Source organism: Psilocybe cubensis, chromosome 11, assembly GCF_017499595.1.
Source record: "Psilocybe cubensis strain MGC-MH-2018 chromosome 11, whole genome shotgun sequence".
In the NCBI taxonomy this organism is placed as follows: Eukaryota; Fungi; Basidiomycota; class Agaricomycetes; order Agaricales; family Agrocybaceae; genus Psilocybe; species Psilocybe cubensis.
Window position 1 is genome coordinate 45094 of NC_063009.1, and position 23033 is coordinate 68126.

The window sequence follows — 23033 nt, forward strand, 5'->3', positions numbered from 1 at the left end:
AAAGAGAGGGAGGGGGGCGTGCAATGTCCGGGTTGATCCTTCATTCCCTCATCCCTTCTTTTCTGAGCTCTCGGACCTTATTCCCTCCTCTTTCATTGACAATGGCGGCACGGCAAGCTTTTCTCGACACAATGGTGAGTCACATTCTCCCGATGCTGAATGGTTCTGACGCCCTCTGAGCATGACGGTAGGACATGTTAGACCACGTATAACACGCAAACCGTTGACGACGCACCTTGACAGAGCGTCCCGACAACTCATCCATTCCGTGCTCATCATGTACACCGTCGGACTCTCGCCCTCAATGATGGTGCTGCAAATGCAGTGGCATGGTGAGGCCAGTCTGGGATTTTTGATACGCGTGGGCTGGTTGAACGGGACACAGTGAGTGGACCATGGTAACCAGCAGTGCATAACTGACAGACCTTGATAGAGTATCCCCTTGTCATGCCAGCCTATCTGGCCCATGCCGAATATTGCGTTGCAAGTTGGTCAGCGTGATTTGTAGTTCATGCGGGCTGACTTGGCATTGAATGGACCCCCGTGAGTAGACACGTCCTGTAAACCAGGCCTGATCGCGCTGCAAGTCGGTTCCGCAGACCCACAACATCGTGGTGAGCTCATTCGTGATGCGTGCGGGTTGTAGCGTACTGCATAAGTTGAATGAGACACAGTGAGTAGATGGCCGGTGATCAACAGTACATGACTGACGCACCTTTATACAGCATCCCTCGTCCTGCAGACATGTCCGGCCCAGTCTGTTGCACAGGCCGCATCACCGTGGTAAGCGCGTTCTGCAATAAAAAAAAAAAGGTCAACCCGTGAGCAACAGCACCATGACTCTGATGGTGGACATACCTTGACAACCCTTCCCAACCCCCTCTGCGCATCGAGCGTCGCGTCGAACACCAGCTTTGCAAGGTAGGCCAACGGCTTCAGGTAGTTGAGTGACACTAATACCTTTAAAGCGTTCTTCGATATGCAGACTGACACACTTCTGTCATCCCATATGTAGCAGCCGGTCCGAGGATGCGAAACCACACGTCACTGTGGAGTCCCCAAGTTGGTGCAGAGACAGAGGAGAGGCTAGATGCGGATGCAGAGAATGTGTGAGAGAGAGGAAGCAAGAGAAATCGGTGAGTGCCACTGCAATGAAAGCCGATCTATTGACTTACCTGAATTAGACCACCCATTGCTGTCACCGCGGGCCTGCTTGCACCTCGCTGCCATTGCGCCAGACGTCGACCAACACCCTTCAGTCTCCCACCTGGATGGTGACAAAGGTGCGTTGATGGCCGCGGTACAATGATTTCACGGTGTGTAGCCGTTGACTCACCTTGCCCACACCATCCCGTCTTCTGCACCACACTTCCCCATCCACACCCGCTCGCGATGTTTCTCTGAAATAGTGTGTAAGTGTTCTAGTAGGTTGTACATACCGATTGCACGGTGTCCGGTGAGGGGTCAAGAACTCGATGATCCTGGGATGAAGGGTGATGGTTGGAAACAAGGACTACACGTTAGTCATCGTTAGGGCATGATGATGATGTGATACTGACAGCAGAGTCAGTGAATAATATTTCCCACTACCACATCACTGTACGAGTGAAATCAAAAGACAAAGAGAGTACTGAGAGAGAGAGACAGTCCGAATCCAAAAAATCAATGGAGCTTGAATAAATAACTAGGTAAAAAAGCAGTTGAGCGAACGAGTGGGTTTAGAAACCCTTCCCAAGCAGCGTACGCTCTCCCTCTCTCTAAGCAACACCCCGTCCTCTCCAACCCCACGTCCAGCTACCATTGTCACATCACCAACGCCCATGCCATCAAACCCACGGCCTCTTCCTCTGACAATATCATACGCTGCACGCTGGTCCATACTCATTCCATACCCGCCATACCCACTTTGATCCATACCACCCAGCGAACCCGGCATCCCCAGCTCACCGCATGCTGCACCGCCCCACTGACACACCACTACCCATCGCATGTTCTTGCATCGAAGTCGTCGCCGCCATGCTTATGACACGGGGGGTTAGAGCATCATTGTTGCTGTGGTAGTGGATGGATAAAAGACCAGCGTGTCGAGGTCGCGGATAGACATGTTGGCACAGCCAGATGGGAGTCTTGATGTTGAGTAGCGAGCTATGCTTGAAGATATCGGGAACACGGGAAGGTGACTAAAGAAGAGGCAGGATGGTCGGCACTATTCTGAACAGCGAGTAGGTGGGAGTGCAGGGCGTTGGTAGTGATGTGCGAGTGTGAGATAGAGCAAGTTGAGGCCGAGAGGACGAGCTGCAGCATGCAGCATGGCTGCCGGAACGAGGATCGGGATGGAGGACGGCTGGACAGAAGCTGGTGATAATGGGAGTGGAGACTGGTTGCGACTGAGCGAGGGAGTGACGATGAAGAGAGGAGAGATGCGCATCGGGCATGCGCATGAGGGGCAAGGGTGAATGTCACGCACGATGGACCTCTAGGTTGGTCCAAGAAACATGACTGGACATCAACGAGGGGTGTTGGGAGCGGGCGACGGGGCATTAATGGTGAGAATGCGCATACAAAGGGGGGTGTGGGTGTGGTTATGGTGAATGGGACCAAGTTGAAGGAGGTGACGAGGGTTGATGATGAGGCGCTGGTGGCAGGTTGAGAATGCAGACGTGAGCACCTCGTGTGTGTCGAAGGGTTGGTTCTTTTCGATTTCGAAGACATCGAACCCACCTTACGTGTTTGTGTTTGTGTTTGACACTGTAACCTCCGCTTATGCTTATACCACACCTCATGACACTGTCTTTGCCTCGCCTGCTGCACCACCAGCCACCTCAATCGTTCTTCGGCTTTCCGACATGTCCCAGGGTCAAAACACAGTAAGCGCACAATTGGCACTTATCCTCTCTGTGCTCGAGTCTTTGCTTGCATGGTTGGACAACGTGTTGCAGAAAGAGGGAGCAGATGCAATGTGTGGAAAAACCATGTCTATACGCACGGATTCAGGAACAGCGGTTAGGGATAGTATAAGCAAACAAAAACAAACACAAACACTTTGGCGAGCGAAGGCGGCGGCGGCAGCAACAGGCGGCAAGTGGGGCCGGGTGGCAGCAGCGCGGGGGGTGGTGGTGCAACAACACGCAGCAGAGTGCGTGTAGTTGTGGGCGGCGAGTGGACGCAACGGCGGGACGGCAGCCGGCGAGGGGAGGCGGCGTGGCAGCAGCAACGGCGTTGAGTGGAGGCGGCGGGCAGCAGCAGCAGCGGCCTGGAGGTGGCAGTGCAATGACACGCAGCGGCAAGCGCAAGTGTCGGGGCAGCGAGCGCAGGCGTCGGGGGTGGTGAGACAGGCGGGAGGCCGGCCTCCACTCGCGCGTACGACGTGCGTACTAATTGAGGCCGGCCTCCAGTGCCTGTCAAAATTTATTTTTAGACGGAGGCCGGCCTCCAGTGCCTGTCAAAATTTATTTTTAGACAGAGGCCGGCCTCCAGTGACCTCCATCAATTTGGAGGCCGGCCTCCAGTGGCCTCCATCAATTTGGAGGCCGGCCTCGGTAAATTACATATTTAATTACGTAGCACCTCTGTATGTACAAAATAAAATATTTTAAAAGTGGATTTGGGGGTTTTTGAGGTCGAGGAACCCGAATCTGGCATCAGATTTCCAGAATTCTGAACAGGAGGCCCAATGCAACGAAGGCCCCCCCTTTGGGAGGGAATAAGCTTAGAATTCGGCAGAATATCCAAATCTTACAACCGATGAAAAGAATACTAGCGCGTAAGGCGTAAAGCATTAGAAAAAAACCCTAACCGTAAGTATTCCTTGCTACAAAGTAACAAACATCTACTTACAAGCAACACATTGGATTAAATAGCTAAACCTAAACCTAAACCCTAAACCCTAAACCCTAAGCCCTAACCTAACCCCAACCCTAAGCTAACTAAGTCTAACCTTAGTAGGAAGTAAGGTAGGCGTGTGAACTTCCGAACGGCATGTGATTGTGAAGGGCCGGATCTAATTTAGTACATGGGAAAAGTTACTTAGTACTTCGGGAAAAGTTCCTTAGTACCGTGGAAACATTTTTGATGGACCGGATCATGAACTGTCCAATTAAGATTCACAACAATCAATCATTTGATTGTTAGGTAAGGACCCAGGTAAGCTATTTATACTCTAGACATGTGAATATTCCCATGTCGCGGTTACTCGGAGCCACGTAACCAGAGTACTCTATATCCATGTGATTCACATCACAGTCAATAACCCACGATGTCAAAGAACAAAAGTGTTGGATCCACTTTTGACAGGTTACCATGTGCCACATCGACCCGTGACACTCTGTTCATCAGAAACCTGTCTAACTTGACAATAAACATTGACAGATTTGTGATAGTCGGTAAGATACATGACAGCTGCGCAGCATCACTTCACGCGCTGTCATCGGATGTTCCAGAACATTCCTTCTAAGAATAGCCACTGAAGAGTCTATAAAGACGAAAGGGCTGGCTGCTGATATCAATCAACAGCCCTCTGGCTACTTTCCATTTAACTCACAGTTTAAACTAGTCGCTCGCACCTCGCTTCGCTCGGTGCTCGCTCCCCCCCTAAACCCTAAACCCTAAACCCTAAACCCTAAACCCTAAAACCTAACCCTAAGTTACTTATCCATATCAAATGCAGTTTTAGACATAGATTTCAGTACTGTCTTGACGGATAATGGGTGTGGGTAGATAGAAACAGAAAGGCGTTTGATCGTGTTAAAAGCGGTGCGTCAGCGCAGGTTTAAGGGCCGCAGACATTACCTTTGAGTATTTCAACACTCTCGTATATGTGTAATTTGCCTTGTTGTTGCCTGTTGGCATGTTCTTTCATTGTCTCCATGCACTTGATATGATTTCAGTGGCTTGAATCGTCCTCACACGCCACGCTCAACCATATAGATTGACAAGGTCTGGGGAGCCTGAGACTCCTCCCATTTCAAATCCAAAATATTACATTCCAAGAAAAAAATATATCATCAAAGCAAGGAAACAGACTACAAGTTGTATGTCCACCCATCTATATTCTCATCACACCCATCTGTCAAAATCAATTTTTCCACTCCTCTTTGTTGGGTTGATTCAGCTTAATTCAGCTCTGGTTACTTTCACCACACGGAATCACGAGGGGAGTACCGGGTATACACTTAAAGCCCCTCTGAGCGTGTACTTCTCCTGAAAAATCCCATACGACAACATCCCCTCTGTAGCATTATTAGATAAGGATACAAACCACATCAATATCACTTCACTTACCTCCATCATTGGGCGTTTGAAAGGGGCCTTTTCGATGTGATTTGCACCGCCTGTTTGTACACTGCGTTCATGTGAATATATTGCCTGAGATCATCGGTACATGGAACCTGGAGGTTTTCTCAGTATTGGCGGACATGATGAGCTGAACGGATAAGCATAGAATAGACAACGTACACAATCGTCTGTCTTGGTAGTCATATTGCATCCCATCAAAAGAAATGTGTTTGGAATCCCCTTGTTGGCCGTCATCAGTGCTCAAACCAAATACGCCTAATGCCAATGTTCCATGCACTGATTAGCCTCGAGTTATCCGATTCATAAATGATTAGAGTGGAAACGAACCAAAATTGAACATGCTAGAGTGAAAGCAAGGCACAGGAGTGTAGTGATAGACAGATAACGTGGCCGGCTAATAAGGTCGGGGTGAGCTCAGGCATGGTGTGCACCATCGATTGAATGGTTGTATGCCACTGTAGATCGGGAATATTGTTGTGGGTTGTACAAAACATTTGCATGCTGGGTGGTGAGGCGGGCGCTGAGTATGTATAGATAACACCATAACAAAGACACTTTGTTTCAATGTGCGCAACAAAATTCGTTGTTCATCTACTATACTACAATGGATTCAATTGGCTGTTTATGTCCCAAATGTACTGGATGATTCTTAGCGCAGCGTAACTCAAGATTCGAAGTCAGAAGCTTTCTATCTCTTTGACTGACTTTTTTTCAACTAGAAAACCTCAATCATTCTTTGTGCGCTTTTTGAAGGTTGTTTTCACTCAATGACAAAGCCGAACTCTAAAGAGCTTTATACAACCTTTCTCCACAGATTGGCTGGCGTTGTTGAGCGAACTCGATTTCGATCTCCGCATTATGCCCTTGCGTTTGTTTCGCATCCCAGATGTTTTTAATTGCCACATGGACAATCTCAACCAGTCAATGTATCTAATAACCGGTTTCTCTCTCCAGCTTCTCCTGTGAGAGAATGAGCGTTGCGCACGGCACCAATACAGCGCACAGCGCACCGAATACCAAGGGCCAGCTTAGCCTGTCGGGAAGCGGAGTTTGAACCTACTGGCGTCTCAATACTGTGTTTCTTACTCCCTCCTTCACATTGAATACATCCTAGCGACAGTATGGACGCATAACAACTCTTTTTTCCCTTTTTTCCCACTCGAACGCGTGATAAGGAAGACAGATACCGTGGATGGAAGCAGGGCACGGTGTGAGATTTCAGGAGTCGGGATGAAAGGTGAGTCGATACAACCAATTATGCACCGCAAAGTTTCGCCAATGACATGTTTCGAAATATGCATCGTTTACAACCCAAGATCCAGTGTCAATATTCGACTTTTCAGCCCCACCAAAGCCTACGTGGCCTTCAACAGTCGCGTTTACCTCTTCTCTGAAAACACGCTCACGCGAGCCTTTGGCACGCTATCGCAACGACAAATTCAAAGATCGGCTGGGTGACTCAGGAGGTGTGGAAGTGAGGGAGAGGCCATATTCCGAGGTGCGTCAATATCTTATTTCATCCCGTTCACTTTTCGTGTCTGCTCTCACACAGAACCTTTGTCTTTCCGACCCCGCCACACGCCACAGCTTCGACACTCTTCCCCCACCCCTCGCATTCTCGTGTTCCCGTTGCCATCATAGACCTCCCAAGCTCACGTCATTTCTATCCCTACCCCAACTGTCTTTATGGTGCATGCACACCGAACCTACGTTCTTCCGACCCCGCCACACGAACACTGCTTCACCACTCTGCCACCCCTCCCCTCCTACTCCCATGCTCCCGTCATCGTCATTTCAGACCTCCAAAGTCTTCTGCGTGTCACTTGAACAGGGTAATCTGGGATTTCATCATTCAGGTCGACTTCCATTCACCGTGAGTTACGAGTATGGTTCACGAAGTCGATGTGCGTATGTTTGACGCGAATCAGGACTTGGACATCGGTGTTGAGACCAAAGGATTGGCAGACGAAGCCGTGTTGTGGTTTGGGTATGCACTTGATGATGGACCTCTCTGCCTTCAAGCAGGTGCAGGTGCCAGCGCTGCTTCTCCGACCATCTTCATCGTGACACGTACCCAAGACTTGAGTGAGCGTCTGATGTCTCTATCCCTCCAGGCCGACAAAGCTTACTGAAATACTGTAATAGGAGAAACCCACAACCGTTGTAGTGTGCGTCGCATCTTATGTTTCCAATATATGCGTGATCTCATTGACGGTTTCGTTTTCAGCAAGCTTGAAGCAATCGGTGATCGGGCGCGGGGTGGCGCGCGTAGAGCAGTTTGTCAAGTGTTTCCTGCGGGAGAACCTTGTCGTCAGTCGATTTTCAATCCATGCGGAGGAATGGGCGCATGTATGCGCTGTTGTGAAGATGGGTATATGTTGATTGGAGAATGTTCTGGGAGACAAGGTACGTGTCACTTTCACCTCGAACCCATCCTCAATCTGAATATCCCACTTGCATACGCTCCCATTCTCCCTGATACGGGACAATCTCGTTCGCCGCTTGTTGGGATGGAATGACTTATCGGTCTAACATATTCGCGGGAAATGCATGTAATCGTATGTTTTCTTACTAACTTTCTCCCATCTATCGCACCCTGGACCTCATGTCGTACTTATCCCCGTCACTTCCACACCTCACCATTTCCCATGCCCATTCGCCCATTCGTGCACTCGCCTGACACCTCCCCTTCCTAGCTTATAGCGATCTGTCCTCTCCTCTCCTCTCACACATCTATTCGCCTCTCCCAGCTGAAGACAAACGGCCGTACGTACATGCTCTTCATATCTCTCCCTACAACGCCCACCCAGCGCCTATCGAATATATGGGCTATAATCGATTGATGGCGATGCGAAATCGCTTCTGGTTCCTGGCTAACCGTCTAGTAGGAGGTAAAGTAGCAGAGGATACATTGTTGATGGACACAAATGCGTGTTTGTGTTTGTGTTTGTGTTTGGCACTGTAACCTCCGCTCATGCTTATACCACGCCTCATGACGGTGCCTCCGCCTCGCCTGCTGCACAACCAGCTGCCTCGCTCGTTCTCTGGCTTTCCGACATCTCACAGCGTCAAAACACGGTACGGCGCGTACTCGGCACTTAGCCTCTCTGTGCTTGAGTCCTTGCTTACATGGTTGGACGACGCGTTGCAGTAAGAGGGAGCAGGTGCGATGGGTGGAAAAAGTTCATTTTGTTGAATGATATGGGCGAGTATAACCCGGAGCATGAGCGAATGCATTGAGAGGAGGGAATGTTGGACGGTGACTCGTGCGTCTTCCATTTTCTGCCCTGCCCTCTTGAAAAATTGTTCTCGTCTGTGCATACCTCCGGACTTTGACTCTATGTAAGCTGTTACCACCCCACATTGACCCCCCCTCCCCTCGTCGCTATATCCGCATTCAATCCCACTTCGTCGACGAGGTCTATATCCTCTCTGCTTCTGTGAAATCATGATCCATACATTGCACCAGAGCTGTTACAGTATATGTACGCCGTTCTTGTGCGATGTTAAGATATCTTGTTTCAATAGGCGCAGAGGATTAAACTCTGGCTTACCATTGTATAAGGTCACGGAATCTTCAATGAGATTGCGGGATACCTGTTTCCTTCTTCTTAATTTTCTTTACGCTCCGCCCTCTTTCGGATTGCTCTGATGCGTGTTGCATGTCTGTATCGCAGCCATTTGCTACAGATATACTCTGCGGGTTGTGCATGGTTTCAAAGCACGATAACGCTGTCGTCATATGGCGTTGAGAGATCGTTGGGGTGGTACGAGGGAAATAAAAAGACAACAAAGAACGCATAATTGCTGTCGAATGTAATTGTATACACGTCGGATTCGTGGGGAACCCAAAACCCCAATCCTGTTCCCGTTCATTGAATAGCTGAGCTTTGATCTCCTCCATCCCCTCAAATCGGGTTATAATGAGAAGGTACACTTGGAAACACAACTAGCGCATACTCGAAATAGGTACTGTTATTATTTGAAGCTAAAACCTATGTATTCCATTCGAATATCAACTGTTTTTCATCTTGTTAATCAATATGATATAAGGTAGCACACACATATCCATAATCAACCTGCCACAATACATCGCACTAATAGGGTATTTACCCACCAAGTTCCAATAGGTCTGCAGGTATACGTGCAGATGCACTCTTATGTCCCTCCGCTCCGCTAGAAAAGTTGGGGTCGTGGTTTCGACGATCATGGATTTGTTGGGTGAGTTTCCTAGTAATGTATTATTGCTGCCACGTAATATAGCATTGTTCAGCTCACTGCAATTCTTGGGCTCAGCATCTGAATCAGCTGCTGGCGTATTGCTTCTGACCATGACAACCCAGCATCAATTGCCCAGAGGTGACTGAGGCATGCAATGCACAGCACACGTCAACCTGAGTACATCAACGAAATGACTGGTCAAAATTGACAAGGCGCTTTCGACATGAGACGCACAGAATAGGGTAGGAAACACCTTCCAAGCGATCCCACTCACGTGGCGACCAACCAATCATGCGCGAACCAGTTGTCCAAAACAGAGATTGGACTATGTTTGATGCTTATTTGGTGTCCATCCCGGACGCCTTATGAGGGTGTTGGTAACGTGGATGCAGCTATTTTTGCTCGGAATGACGAGCTCTATGTGGGGTGTTGATGTTGGTGATGGTGGAAGAAGACATCGTTGTCGGTGGGGTTGTAGTATGTGATGTTGACGCAGGTATCGACGTTGACGTTGGGGCAGGTAAAGGGGAGGACGTGAATGCGGCGCACCTCAATCTCGCTATCCCAGCACGTGTAATCGTCAGCAGGTTAATCCTGGAATCAGTCAAACTACGCATACCGACGCGCACAGGCGGCCACATAGGAATGGGATATGAGCAGTCAGGAATGATGAATTGAATCGCAGAGGGTAATGACGCACCTAGGAGAGCCTGCGGTTTGAAAGTTCCCTCTTGGAGTTTGCTGTCGCGATAGCGTGCGGGAGGATATTGTGTGGGGTGTATGTCAAGGAAATAAGGAAATGCTTCTTCCTTTGTTGTCTGAGAAAATGGAACGGTGTTCGGTGATCGAGAGTCGTATAGGGTGTGGAGAGGTTGAGATGCATAGTCAGAGCGTCGACGCTACAGGCTGTTGTAATAGTTCGGAAGCTTCTGTCTAATTCGCCTTCGCAAGGAACGACGGGTTGTATGGACTCACCGTTCGACTTGACTCTGAATCCTGCGCGCCCACAAAATCACCTCATCTCTCATCCCGCTCTGCCCTCGCCGACATAATGCTTCCCATTTCCATCGGAGAATCGACACTAGAAACGACTATATGGCGTACAATGCATGTTTGTAATAGAGGACATGAGATAGTAAAGGGTGTATCGTTATCATGCGGCGCGCATGCGCTTTGCGCAGCATAGCGGAGTTTCAATGTCTTTTGACGACCAAGGACAAACAAAGCGCCACTTGTCTTGCGCCGCCGTCAAACTCGAAATCCCATCCAACAATATCTACCGCCCCCAAACACTTTAAGACGGCTTGTCAAGGGCAAGAGGTGCTACAGGATTACTTCTCTGAATGGATCGCATCTGTGGAAAGGAGTGAATGCTGTCGGTCCAGGGCACGAGGGTTGTCAAGAAGCATGGGTTAAGGAATCGTGGAGGAGGAGGAACCGCTCGGTGAGTGATTTGTATTTTATGTGATGTGAGGTCAATCGAAACCTCCCTTCCCCCTGATATCTACCCCTCGCACTGGGAGCTCGCGCATGTATAACGTTGACGCAGCAGCAGCGACACCAAATTCACACGTGTACTGTATGCCCTGAGTCTGTCGCGCCTCGTTTTGAGTGGCGTCCAGTGCAGTGGAAAGGGTAGTTCAACCCATGCACCTGTTCTCATCTCGTCGGTTTTTTCCCTGTTTGGATATAACATCTGAAACCCAGCATATACGACGTATGTACGTTTTGTTTCGGGCGGTTGATGAGGTAGACTCGTTCTGTATCACTCCCGCTAGTGTCCCTTCCCCTCCCATTAATATGAACCCTCCTTCAATATTGCAGACCGAATATACTCATTCTTGTGGTGCGTGACGGGCACTGGGCGTAACGGAGAGATAAAAAGAAGCTGCGATATGCAAGTAGTGGCCCGGATTGCTAGTGTGGTGCAGTGAAGAGTTGGAGATGGGTGTTGAGCGACATCAGGGAAGAGGACAATGAGTCTGTGATGAAATTTCTCGATGTGTGCTGGCCCAGATGTACACATGTTTAAGGGAACTGGATTTTCTTGGGAAGCAACATAGGAGTGCAGGAGAGGAATCTTCCATGATGATCCATTTAACAACTCGTGCAATGTCATCTCTCCCCCAGCCACTCTAACTACTATGACTTGAAGGAACGGGCGTGTTCAAGGAATTGCGGGAACGCATTGCCGTTGCTGATGCGGGTTTTCTCTTCACCGCTCTTTTACCCTCCCATCGACATGATCAACTCATCACATTCCCGCCACCTCCACCGCCACCTCTCCCTCACCACTCGCATTCTCAACCCCACTGTGTGCGCTCAGGAGTCAAGGCGGAGTTTGAATTTGCTTGACAACAACCGCTCACAATTTCGTTCTTTTCCACTACCACCTCCACTCCAAACACCCCAAAGACGACGAATCAAAGGGAAGGGATGCTGGATACAGTCGAAAAATGCAGGGACCCTGTGCCTCGCACAGCAGCGTGGCTTCTAGGCGGGGTCAATGGATGACGATGAGGACTCGGAGGATTTCGGTGAGTGTTTTTCTCTTCACTGTTCTCGACCGGAACAATCGGAACCACCGGAACCACCAACAACTTCTCCCCTTCCTCTTCGTGGCTCGCACTGTCGACTTCCCACTGCGCCGGCGCACGCGAAAGATTGACGCCGCGGCAGCTATACCAGGTCTATAATCACGACGCTGGTATACTGTGTGCAGCGTACTTAAATTCTCTCAAATGCGTGATGCACCAGTGCAGTGGAATGTCAGGTGTATTATCTTTCCCTATACCCTTGTTTGCATATCTTCATCTGTTGATACACCCCATCCACCACCCCGCATGTGCGTATGGCGCATACACGAAACACCTCCGCCTTACGGACCCCGTCGCCCAACCTACACCGCTTCATCCTCCTATTTCCATACTCCCGTTTCCATCGATGACCTTCCAACTCATCCGTGCAGATTTTGAAACAGGGAATCTGGGTGTCTTTCTTCATTTTCCTCGAGCATGGGTAAACGAGGCGTCGTCAAAGTTAACGGATGAATGCTCGGTTGAAGATAAGATGTAGAAGGGGGTTGATTGGCAGATGCAGGTTGTGTTTGTAAACATGGCTGAGGTGCAGATCGTGCGTGCCGCGTCTTTTGCCACCTTTCATCTCTCTTCGAGGAGGCGGTCGCACCAGTAACCCCTATGCATCTCTATTTTCACTTGTCCCCATAGCTTCAACGTGTATCCCACTGTCCTGTTCCTACCCATACACACCCTTTGTTCGTGATTATGACAATGCTCGCACCGCTTCAACGATTGGTGACACATATATGCACACAGGGTGTCAACAGATTGTGTTTGTACACATGGTATCTTTCCGGCGTTTTCTTCTCTTCGAGTAGGTGCTGCCACTAGTACCCCCACGCATCTCTATTTGATGTGTCCCCGTAGTTTCAACGAGTGTCCCACTGTTACTGTTCCTACCCACACCTCCTTTACCCGCGCTCACGAAGCTAAATGACGGCGCTGGCTGCAATGAGTGTGCCTATATCCCCCTTGCTTGCAACACTTGCAAACATTGATTAAATTGCGCATATATTTGCTTATTTTGTGGAACATCAATGAATGGTGATGCCGTTTATATATGGGTGTCTCCTTTGCTAGAAGCTTGCGTGTACGGTCCCTCGTCATCGTGTCTCATTGCAAATTCCCTGGTGATGTGGCATGAGCCAGTATGCGCATAGAATACGCCTGACCACAAAACCTGACCACTAATACTAAGTATGGTAACGGCTCGAGCAGCGCTAAGTCACGAGAAAGTGTGAGTCAGCCGGGCAGCACCGGAATGACCATACTCCGCTCTAACAAGGCAGCCCGGCAAGTGAAAGGCATAGTCAGTAACGCAACTATTGCCTTCCGCGGGAACGAGCTGACCGGCAACATGAGCTCCCAGTAAAGCGCAGAAGCTATGAATTAACTAGAAGGGCCAATAGTCCAGAAAGTGGTCAAGAGAAACAAGTATAAGTGGTAGGAATATAGTTCTTGCACATGGTAAACCCTACGACAAGACGAAAATACACCATTATGGTAACAGAAAAACTATAAAGATAAAGCGATGTGGGAATCCTCGCGCGCGCACGGACGTGCTGAAAGGTATAAATACCAGAGGAAAGGGCCAGGAAGAAGCAAGCAGTCACCGTGGTACAGAACCGCATAAAAGTGAAGGCTTCTGATATTGATCACACCTACCAATTGGATTAGATTGATTGACAATTTGAGACCTACTTGATTGATTGATTGACTACAAACTTGAAGTTGAGCCTGAAAACCAATTGATTGAGTTGACGCGTGATTGTCAATTGTTCGAATCTTGCATTAAAATTCATACTCTGTCCATATTGTAAAATATTAATATACACATTATCCCTGGACGAACTACCCTCCACCAATCTACAATATTGGTGAAGTCCCGTGTGAAAAGATACACTAACATAAGTGAACTCGCCACAAACTACTTCATCTGGAGCCCACCGCGAGGGAGGGTTAATCAGACAGAGATAAACAAAAGCAATAAAAAGAGCATAAAAACTCACACAAGATAACAAAAACGCGGACAAGACTAGGTGCCACTGAAAGCAGCGAGCCTCGTCGAAGTAAACGCGCTTCAACAATCAAAAACACTTTAGTTACACAAGCAAAAGGACCGTTACCTAAGAAACCAAGGAAAACACAATATAAACGAACAGAGGTACTCACCAGAGAAGATCTGTTTGCTGACTTTGTACGAATACTTGAGGAAATAGAAATCGAGTGGAATCAAACAGACGAAACCTTCTACCAATCGGCAGAAGAAGATTCGGACGAAATAGAGCCAAAAACAATAACAAACACAATGACAAAAGATCTACCGGCAGCAGGGGAGCGAGGAGCTCCAAAGTTCATCGACACCGAACCCGAGGAGTTGCTCCGCTTCCTAGAAGCAGTAGATGAATTATATAAAAAATGTGAAATTACAAACGACAACGATAAAAAGAAGGCGGTTGGCAAATATGTATCTGCGCAAACGGAAGCCCAGTGGAAAGCCTTCAAAACATATAAAACCGGAACCTGGGAAGAGTTTAAAACCGAAGTCACAGCCAGTTATCCAGAAGTGGTACTTCTGGAGCGCGGTTCCATCACGGCCCTAGACAAATTATGTCGAAAATATAGTCGTGCCAATCGAATTGAGGCAAGCGACATTACGGGTTTAGCAGCGTTAATACGTTGCTTCCGGGCTGAGGCAGGAAAGCTTACTGAAGACCCTCCTCTAGTGTCAAACCGAGACCTAGTAGATAGGTTTTTAGACTGCCTTACCCCAGAATTCGCTACTCGTATTGAAGATAAACTTGACACAATTATGGACGCCCGGGCCTCCATAACCGATAATGCGGGAACTAACGCGCGCTGGGAAGACCGGTATACTCTACAAGAAGTAATTAATATGGCACAAGGCATAGCTGAGCGGTCCCGGAGAGGATACGGTATTAAGCCAGCCGAAAATAAAGGAAACCGGCGAGGATACGGGGACGAAGAGTTAGTACCAAACCAGAAAGGGCTAGAAACGTATGTCAAACTAGAGGAACAGATGGCACAGTTAATTGATACCATCACCAATGCAGAAAAGCGACGAATGGCGGACTACAAGGTACTCCAGGAAAGTCAGAATCGCCAACTTCGCGAAATGCAACAGTTCTTGAGTACGAGACAAACCACACCAGGGCTATTGCCAAACAACAGCTATGCGCCCAGCAGATACAGGGATAACCCTAATACTGGGTGTCACTACTGTAAGGAAGACTCCCACCGAATTATAGAATGTCCGTATGTAAGAAAACACCTAGAGGCAAAATGGATCATTAAGAATGCAGAGAACCACATAAGGTTACCCAATGGGGCACAAATCTACCCGGATGGGAACAAATCCCGCAAAGAGGTGGTGGAAAACATGAATAAGAGCAAGGGTATGGCAGCAACCATGCTCCAAGAAGAACGGGAATCTCCTGCGGGGGAAGTAAGGTATAAATTGCATAGACAGTACGAGTTAGCAAAATCGTTACAAGCCCTTACAGAGGACTTCGGCGAAGACGCCCTAGAAGCCGTACTGGAGGAAAGACAGGCATTTAAAGAAATGGAGGAAGAAGAACCAAGATTAGAAAATTTTCAGTAAGTTCGAGGAAGGGGGACAACGTACCGCGCCGAACGTCACCTCGATTCCAGAAACTAAAACCCCCGGAGAACAATAACATAACAAAACCAACAGTCATAGAGGATCTAGAAATTACAAAGGTAGAAAACACAGATAAGCAAAAAACGGACGAGCAAGAAACAGAAAAGACACAAACAGAAGAGACACAAGCAGACAAGCTTCCATATCTTAAGGTGCCACCACTGCGAGAAGTTACGCGGCCGGCTAGCGATGCCCGGCTACTGCCTAGCAGAGAAACAAGCACACCGTATACGCACAAGGCACCTGTAGAAGAAGAGAACAATGTAACCGAACTGTTAGACAAGACGCTAAACCTGGAAATGAATATAAAACTTAAAGACTTGTTGGGTAATGCACCACAGCTGAGGGAGTTAGTCAAGAAGACAGTATCGGCTGCGCGAAAAACCAAAACGAATGAAGCAGCTAATAGCTGGCTTTTGGAACCAGTACAAGAAGAAAACATAGGACGAGTAGGCAGCGACCCGTATCTGCAACTATATCAGCAAGGACAAAAGGAACCGCCAGTGGCGGTTTATTTGGGAAAAGATTCCGAAACACTCAGATCAGTATGGCCAAAAATAAATGGTATAGACGAAATAGAATGTGTACTAGACAGTGGTTCGCAAATCGTGTCAATGGCGGAAAGCGTGGCCATGAGAACTGGGTTAAGTTGGGATCCGGATGTTGTCATTGACATGCAAAGCGCCAACAGGACTATAAATCGTACACTGGGAATGGCAAGGAATGTACCTTTTACATTCGGAAACATCACAGTGTATCTACAGGTACACGTCATTAGGAACCCAGCTTATCAAGTTCTTTTGGGGCGTACCTTTGATGCTCTAACCCGCAGCGAAGTTCAGAGCGAAAAAGATGGATCTGCCACACTAAAAATCGAGGACCCTAACTCGGGTAGAAAAGTGGTGGTACCTACTTTTGAACGAGGACATGGACCACATGATAGCGCGGAAAAGCGACAAAAACAGGCGGAGGGTTTTTAAAAGGCCTCGAGGACGATCTCAGGAACTCATTATTCGCAACACTACCGGATGAGACCGGAGAGGCTGCTGTTGTAATAGAAGTAAATGAGAAAACCAAGGAAATCGGTATATGTGCCTATCAGACAAAAAAAGGGGGCTTTACCAAAAGAGAAGTAAGAGATGCGTTTCTCTTGCAGGCCCTAAACCACAAAATAATAAACAAAGAAGATAAGCGGAGGCTTAATAATTACTTTGTGGGAAAAGCCTACGAGGTACCCCATAAGAAACATACCGAACCTAGCCAGAAGGTATCAGTATTACAGGGGAAAAAGTATAAGCCAGTAGCACAAAAAGTAAGACCCATCTATACAGACCTACCAGACGAGTTCAGAATAGAACGAAACATAACAGGGGACCCGCTGGCAGACATGCCACCATTGAACCCACATCCGGTAGACTTCAAGCCGACCGGCAGGTATACCAAAGAAAGAAAAGAAGCCATGGACAAAGTCCATGATGGCAACTTCCTATGGCCAGAAGAAAGAAAATTAGTACATAATATTGTTATGAATCAAGAACAAGCCTTCGCCTGGGAAGACAGTGAGCGTGGCCATTTCAAGGAAGAGTACTTTCCACCGGTCAAGATTCCCACCGTTGAGCATACGCCATGGGTATACAAAAATATACCCATACCCCCAGGACTATATGACGAAGTCTGCAAAATAATTAAGTCAAAACAAGCATCGGGGGTGTACGAGTTGTCAAACGCATCATACCGGTCGAGGTGGTTTACAGTGATAAAGAAAGATGGAAAAAGTTTACGAATAGTACACAGCCTGGAACCGCTGAATGCAGTAACCATAGCTCACTCCGGAGTGCCCCCGGGAACAGATAATCTTGCAGCACACTTTGCTGGCCGCGCATGTGGAGGAATCTTCGACCTATATGTGGGATATGATGAGCGAAAAATCGACGAAAGGTTCAGAGACATGACGACATTCCAGACGCCGTTTGGGGCAATGAGGCTGGTCACCCTACCAATGGGATGGACCAACTCAGTCCCGATTTTCCATGATGATGTTACCTATATCCTGCGGGAAGAAATCCCTCAAGTAACTATACCTTATATTGATGATGTGCCCGTTCGAGGACCCGCTAATAGGTATGAAGCCAACGGACAATATGAGACTATACCTGAGAATCAAGGCATCAGACGTTTCGTATGGGAACATTTACAGAATGTAAATCGAGTCCTGCAACGAATGAAATATGCGGGTGGCACCTTTTCTGGGTATAAATCAGTACTGTGTGCCGATGAAATCACTGTAGTAGGGCATCGCTGCACATACACAGGAAGGAAACCACTAATCGAACGAGTTAAGGTCATCACTAACTGGGGACCGTGCACCGAATTAACAGATGTACGATCGTTTTTGGGCATTTGTGGGACCTTGAGAGCCTTCATACCCAAATATACAGAGCGGGCCCACCATCTGCAAAAGTTAACAAGGAAAGAACGACCGTTTGAATGGACTGATAAGCAGGAGTTAAGCATGAACTTGTTAAAAGAAGGTGTACTTAATGCAAAATGCTTGCTGCCCATTGACTATGAAAATGGTGGTGCTGTGGTGCTTGCAGTAGACACATCATGGATGGCAATAGGGTATTATATCTACCAAGAGCCTAGTCAGAAAGGAGATATAACGAGGTTTGTAAAATTTGGATCAATAATTTTGCACGACCATGAAGCCCGATATTCACAGCCAAAACGGGAGCTTTATGGTTTAAAACGGGCTCTGGCGGAAAACAGGGAATTATTAATAGGTTGCAGAAAGTTGATTGTCGAAATGGACGCAAAATACATAGATGGTATGCTTAGAAACCCGGACATGATGCCCAATGCCACAATAAACCGATGGATTGAGCAAGTAATGATGTATCATTTTACGCTGAGGCATAAGCCAGGAAAGACCTTTGGACCGGATGGCCTATCTAGACGGAAACATTATGAGGGGGATGACGAACCAAGAAGCAAGAGTGAAGAAGTAACTGAATGGATGCTGCCGCCAACAGAATTTACGGGAATGCCGGAGGGGCTGCTGGCAATAACGGAATTTAAAGATAGTATTGACCCCCGAGGCGGATACACACAGATAATTCCAAGTCCTGTGCCAAGTATATGCCAAGCCCCGGAGCCTATAGAAGCATTTATAGACGACTTAGAAATAGAACAAGGGCATCTGTATGGGGCAGCAACATCAACAGAAGAGTTTGCAACCGAGCTTCATACCGCCGACACCCTGCGTTACAATGAGTTGCTAGCGGTAGAAAATTGGTTAGCCCATTGCCTAACCAAGGCCCAGTTACCAATCAAAGAATACGTGGAGCAATTAGTGAATATTCTAGCATTGCCCGCCGATGACGACACGGTTTTATATCCAGCAGAGATACGGCCAGCGGTGGCTCAGTGGCAGGATGAGCAGCTAGAAAGTGTGAAAGAATGGCTGAAAAACGGCCACCAAGAACGACCAGGAGTAAGTCAATTAGAACGTCGTAAATTCGAGAAGTTTGCGCGAAGGTTCTTTTTATATAAAAATAACCTATATCTAAGAAGTTACCAAGCGGAACACCGCCTGGTAGTAATTGATACGAAAAAGCGATTAGAGATGATACGAGCAGCCCATGACCATAACGGCCACCGAGGCTTCTATGCAACCAGTCAGCTGCTCAACAAGAGGTTCTGGTGGCCGGCCATGGATAAAGACATCAATTGGTGGGTGAAAACCTGCCATCGTTGTCAGGAACGACAACAAACAATGGTGAAGTTGCGCCCGGTTTTAACACATACCCCATCCCTGTTTCAGACAATGCACAGTGATTCTATGAAAATGTCCCCGCCGTCAAATCAATGTTCCACAATAGCCCATGGCAGAGATTATCTAACAAAGTGGGTGGAAGGGCAGCCGTTGCGGAAAGAGACGGGGAGAGCAATTGGGCAATGGATGTGGGAGGATATAATATGCAGATGGGGCTGTCTCACTGAAATTGTGACAGACAACGGTCCGCCGTACGTGGCCGCCTTAAAATGGTTGGCCGACAAGTTTGGAATAGTGGGGATAAAGATATCGCCCTACAATTCCAAGGCTAACGGCAAGGTTGAGAGAATGCACTTCGACCTGCGACAAATGATATACAAGCTATTAGGAAAAGAAAATCTGTCTAAGTGGTATTGGTTCCTACCATTCATCTGGTGGTCAGACAGGGTAACCATACGAAAACGAATGGGGTGTTCCCCTTTCTTTTTGGTAACAGCCGCCCATCCCACACTGCCATTGGATGTCAAGGAAGCTACTTGGTTAGTCGACCCCCCTGCGGGAATGCTATCAAATGAAGACTTGATAGCCGCCAGGGCAGCGGCATTATCGAAACATCGAAAGCAAGTTGATAAAATGCGACAAAGGATCGATAAAGAAAAATATGACCAACTGATAAAGTACGAGCAAGATAATAAGGCCGTCATAAAAGACTATACATTCCAGCCTGGAGCCCTAGTCCTAGTCAGGAATACGGCGGTAGAATCCTCCCTGGACAGAAAGTTGAAACCACGATACCTTGGCCCTATGATTGTTGTGCGAAGGACAAGGGGCGGTTCTTATATAGTAGCAGAACTTAACGGGGCAGTATGGCAGTATAAAGTAGGGGCTTTTAGGGTGGTCCCTTACTATGCTAGAGAAAAGCTGCAGTTACCTGATGACATCGAGAACTTGGTAGATGTTTCAAGAAAGGTACTTGACCAAATTGAAGAGGGACCAGACGATATTTATACGGCAGCGCCAGACTGGGATAACTGGGTCTGGCAAGACGACGAATCAGATTAAAACATAGTAATACAAATATTTTCTGAGATAAAAATACAACGTATGAGGACAAAAATAAGTACTTAGTGATGCGGGGCTGGAAGCTGAGGCCGAGCAAGTTGCTGAGATTGACGGGCAATCTCGCGCTGGCATACATCGAGTACCTGACGGGCGTGCGCGATCTCGAATTGCAAGCTGGCCTCCTCTGCACGAAGCTTGCGCAGGTTGCTTTCGGCAACAGAAACTGAGAAGGGTTTCTCAGGATGAGGGTCGGGCGGCAATTCGACACGCGGCCTTTTGAGAAAATGTTGTGCCTTGCGATACTGATTGTCATTAGGGGAAACGCCGACTTCCTCGTAACTAAGCAGGGCCACTTCGCGAGGCTAACAAAACATCGACATAACTAACAAGCTATAAAAGCAAGAGGATAGCTACCTTGTTAGTGTCCGAAGGGTTGGGTGGTGCAGTTTGCGCTGAAACAGATGTCGGGAAGGCGTCTTGCATTGACGTTGAAGGTGTCAGTGCGAATGGCAGAGGTTGGTCGGGCGAGCTGACATGAGGAGTGGGCGGCTCAGCAGGCCCAGGCACCGCCGGAGGACCTGCAGGCGACGTAGAAGAACTGGGGTTGCCGTTATCGGATACGACAAGAAGGGGAGGGCCGGTGTCATCAATGGACATGGCCTGTAGCCGACGCATGAGTAAAGAAGTAAGACGGCGAAGAGTTCTTACTTCGTCGCGGTCATCCTAAGTAGTCATGAGTAGGCAGGAGGAATACACCAATAATCCACTCGCCTCGGAATCAATGTATGGCTTTGACTTGGGCTGTTTGCTGGCGCGGCCCCGCTGTGAAAACAGAAAGATGATAAGACAAGGAAGGAAGAACCCAGTGGTGCACAAACCTTAGGTTTGTTCGGCTTGTTTGTGTCTGCAGAATCGGATGCGGTAATTAAGCCGGCAACGGGCCCAGTCTGGGGACTCTGCCTTGCATGTTGAATATCGCGACAAATATGTCGAACAGTGCCGCATTCAGGCGGAGTAATAGGTGCATTGGACACTCCGGAATTAATAACCTTATGAAAAAGTGTGCGAATGCGAAAGAATAGATTAACCGCATCTTGGAAAGGTAGGAGGCCAGGGCCTCCCAAAGCAATCCAGGGCCCCTGATTAAATATGAGGAAATAACAAAATAAATGGTAACAACAACATACCATCTGATGGACGGCACTGATGAGCTGCCCATATGCCATGTACAGTTGAGTAGTATCCCAAACGGGGTCTTTAATGTCGATAACCTTAGCTGCATCAGCCACAATTTGCGAAACCGTGGCAACCTTAGGCTCGGGGAGTACGGGGGCCATGATGGTAGGTAGGACCATCCAGACAAGGATGGTAGCCTTAATAAACTTGAACCTGAAACAGAAAGTCAATAATCCACCCTGTCTCACCACAATAAAGGGTGGTGACTTCATAGTACTGAGACTGGGGACCCACTAAGCTGAATGACTGAGGACAGTCACGATTTAAGTTGAGGGGGGATGATGTGGCATGAGCCAGTATGCGCATAGAATACGCCTGACCACAAAACCTGACCACTAATACTAAGTATGGTAACGGCTCGAGCAGCGCTAAGTCACGAGAAAGTGTGAGTCAGCCAGGCAGCACCGGAATGACCATACTCCGCTCTAACAAGGCAGCCCGGCAAGTGAAAGGCATAGTCAGTAACGCAACTATTGCCTTCCACGGGAACGAGCTGACCGGCAACATGAGCTCCCAGTAAAGCGCAGAAGCTATGAATTAACTAGAAGGGCCAATAGTCCAGAAAGTGGTCAAGAGAAACAAGTATAAGTGGTAGGAATATAGTTCTTGCACATGGTAAACCCTACGACAAGACGAAAATACACCATTATGGTAACAGAAAAACTATAAAGATAAAGCGATGTGGGAATCCTCGCGCGCGCACGGACGTGCTGAAAGGTATAAATACCAGAGGAAAGGGCCAGGAAGAAGCAAGCAGTCACCGTGGTACAGAACCGCATAAAAGTGAAGGCTTCTGATATTGATCACACCTACCAATTGGATTAGATTGATTGACAATTTGAGACCTACTTGATTGATTGATTGACTACAAACTTGAAGTTGAGCCTGAAAACCAATTGATTGAGTTGACGCGTGATTGTCAATTGTTCGAATCTTGCATTAAAATTCATACTCTGTCCATATTGTAAAATATTAATATACACATTATCCCTGGACGAACTACCCTCCACCAATCTACAATATTGGTGAAGTCCCGTGTGAAAAGATACACTAACATAAGTGAACTCGCCACAAACTACTTCACTGGACCTTAGTGCCATGACGCCTGTTCTGGACGACTTGCCATTCACTCACAGCTCACGAGATCCAGCGCAAATTGTTGGTTCAGGTTACGAGTCTCGAT

At 47.9% G+C, this 23033-nt stretch overlaps 2 protein-coding genes across 2 annotated transcripts; one reads left to right on the forward strand and one right to left on the reverse strand.

The window, feature by feature from the left end:
* Window positions 1-13356: 13356 nt before the first annotated feature.
* JR316_0011198 (uncharacterized protein) lies at window positions 13357-15717 on the forward strand (the record flags this gene model as incomplete). The annotated part of the gene is made up of 2 exons (XM_047896859.1): window positions 13357-13463; window positions 14271-15717. 2 exons carry the CDS (start codon window positions 13357-13359, stop codon window positions 15715-15717), a joined length of 1554 nt encoding a protein of 517 aa, XP_047743268.1.
* Window positions 15718-20676: 4959 nt separating this feature from the next.
* JR316_0011199 (uncharacterized protein) lies at window positions 20677-21951 on the reverse strand (the record flags this gene model as incomplete). The annotated part of the gene is made up of 5 exons (XM_047896860.1): window positions 20677-20976; window positions 21029-21274; window positions 21371-21436; window positions 21493-21753; window positions 21802-21951. The coding sequence occupies 5 exons, from the start codon at window positions 21949-21951 to the stop codon at window positions 20677-20679; spliced, it is 1023 nt and encodes a 340-aa protein (XP_047743269.1).
* Window positions 21952-23033: the final 1082 nt, after the last annotated feature.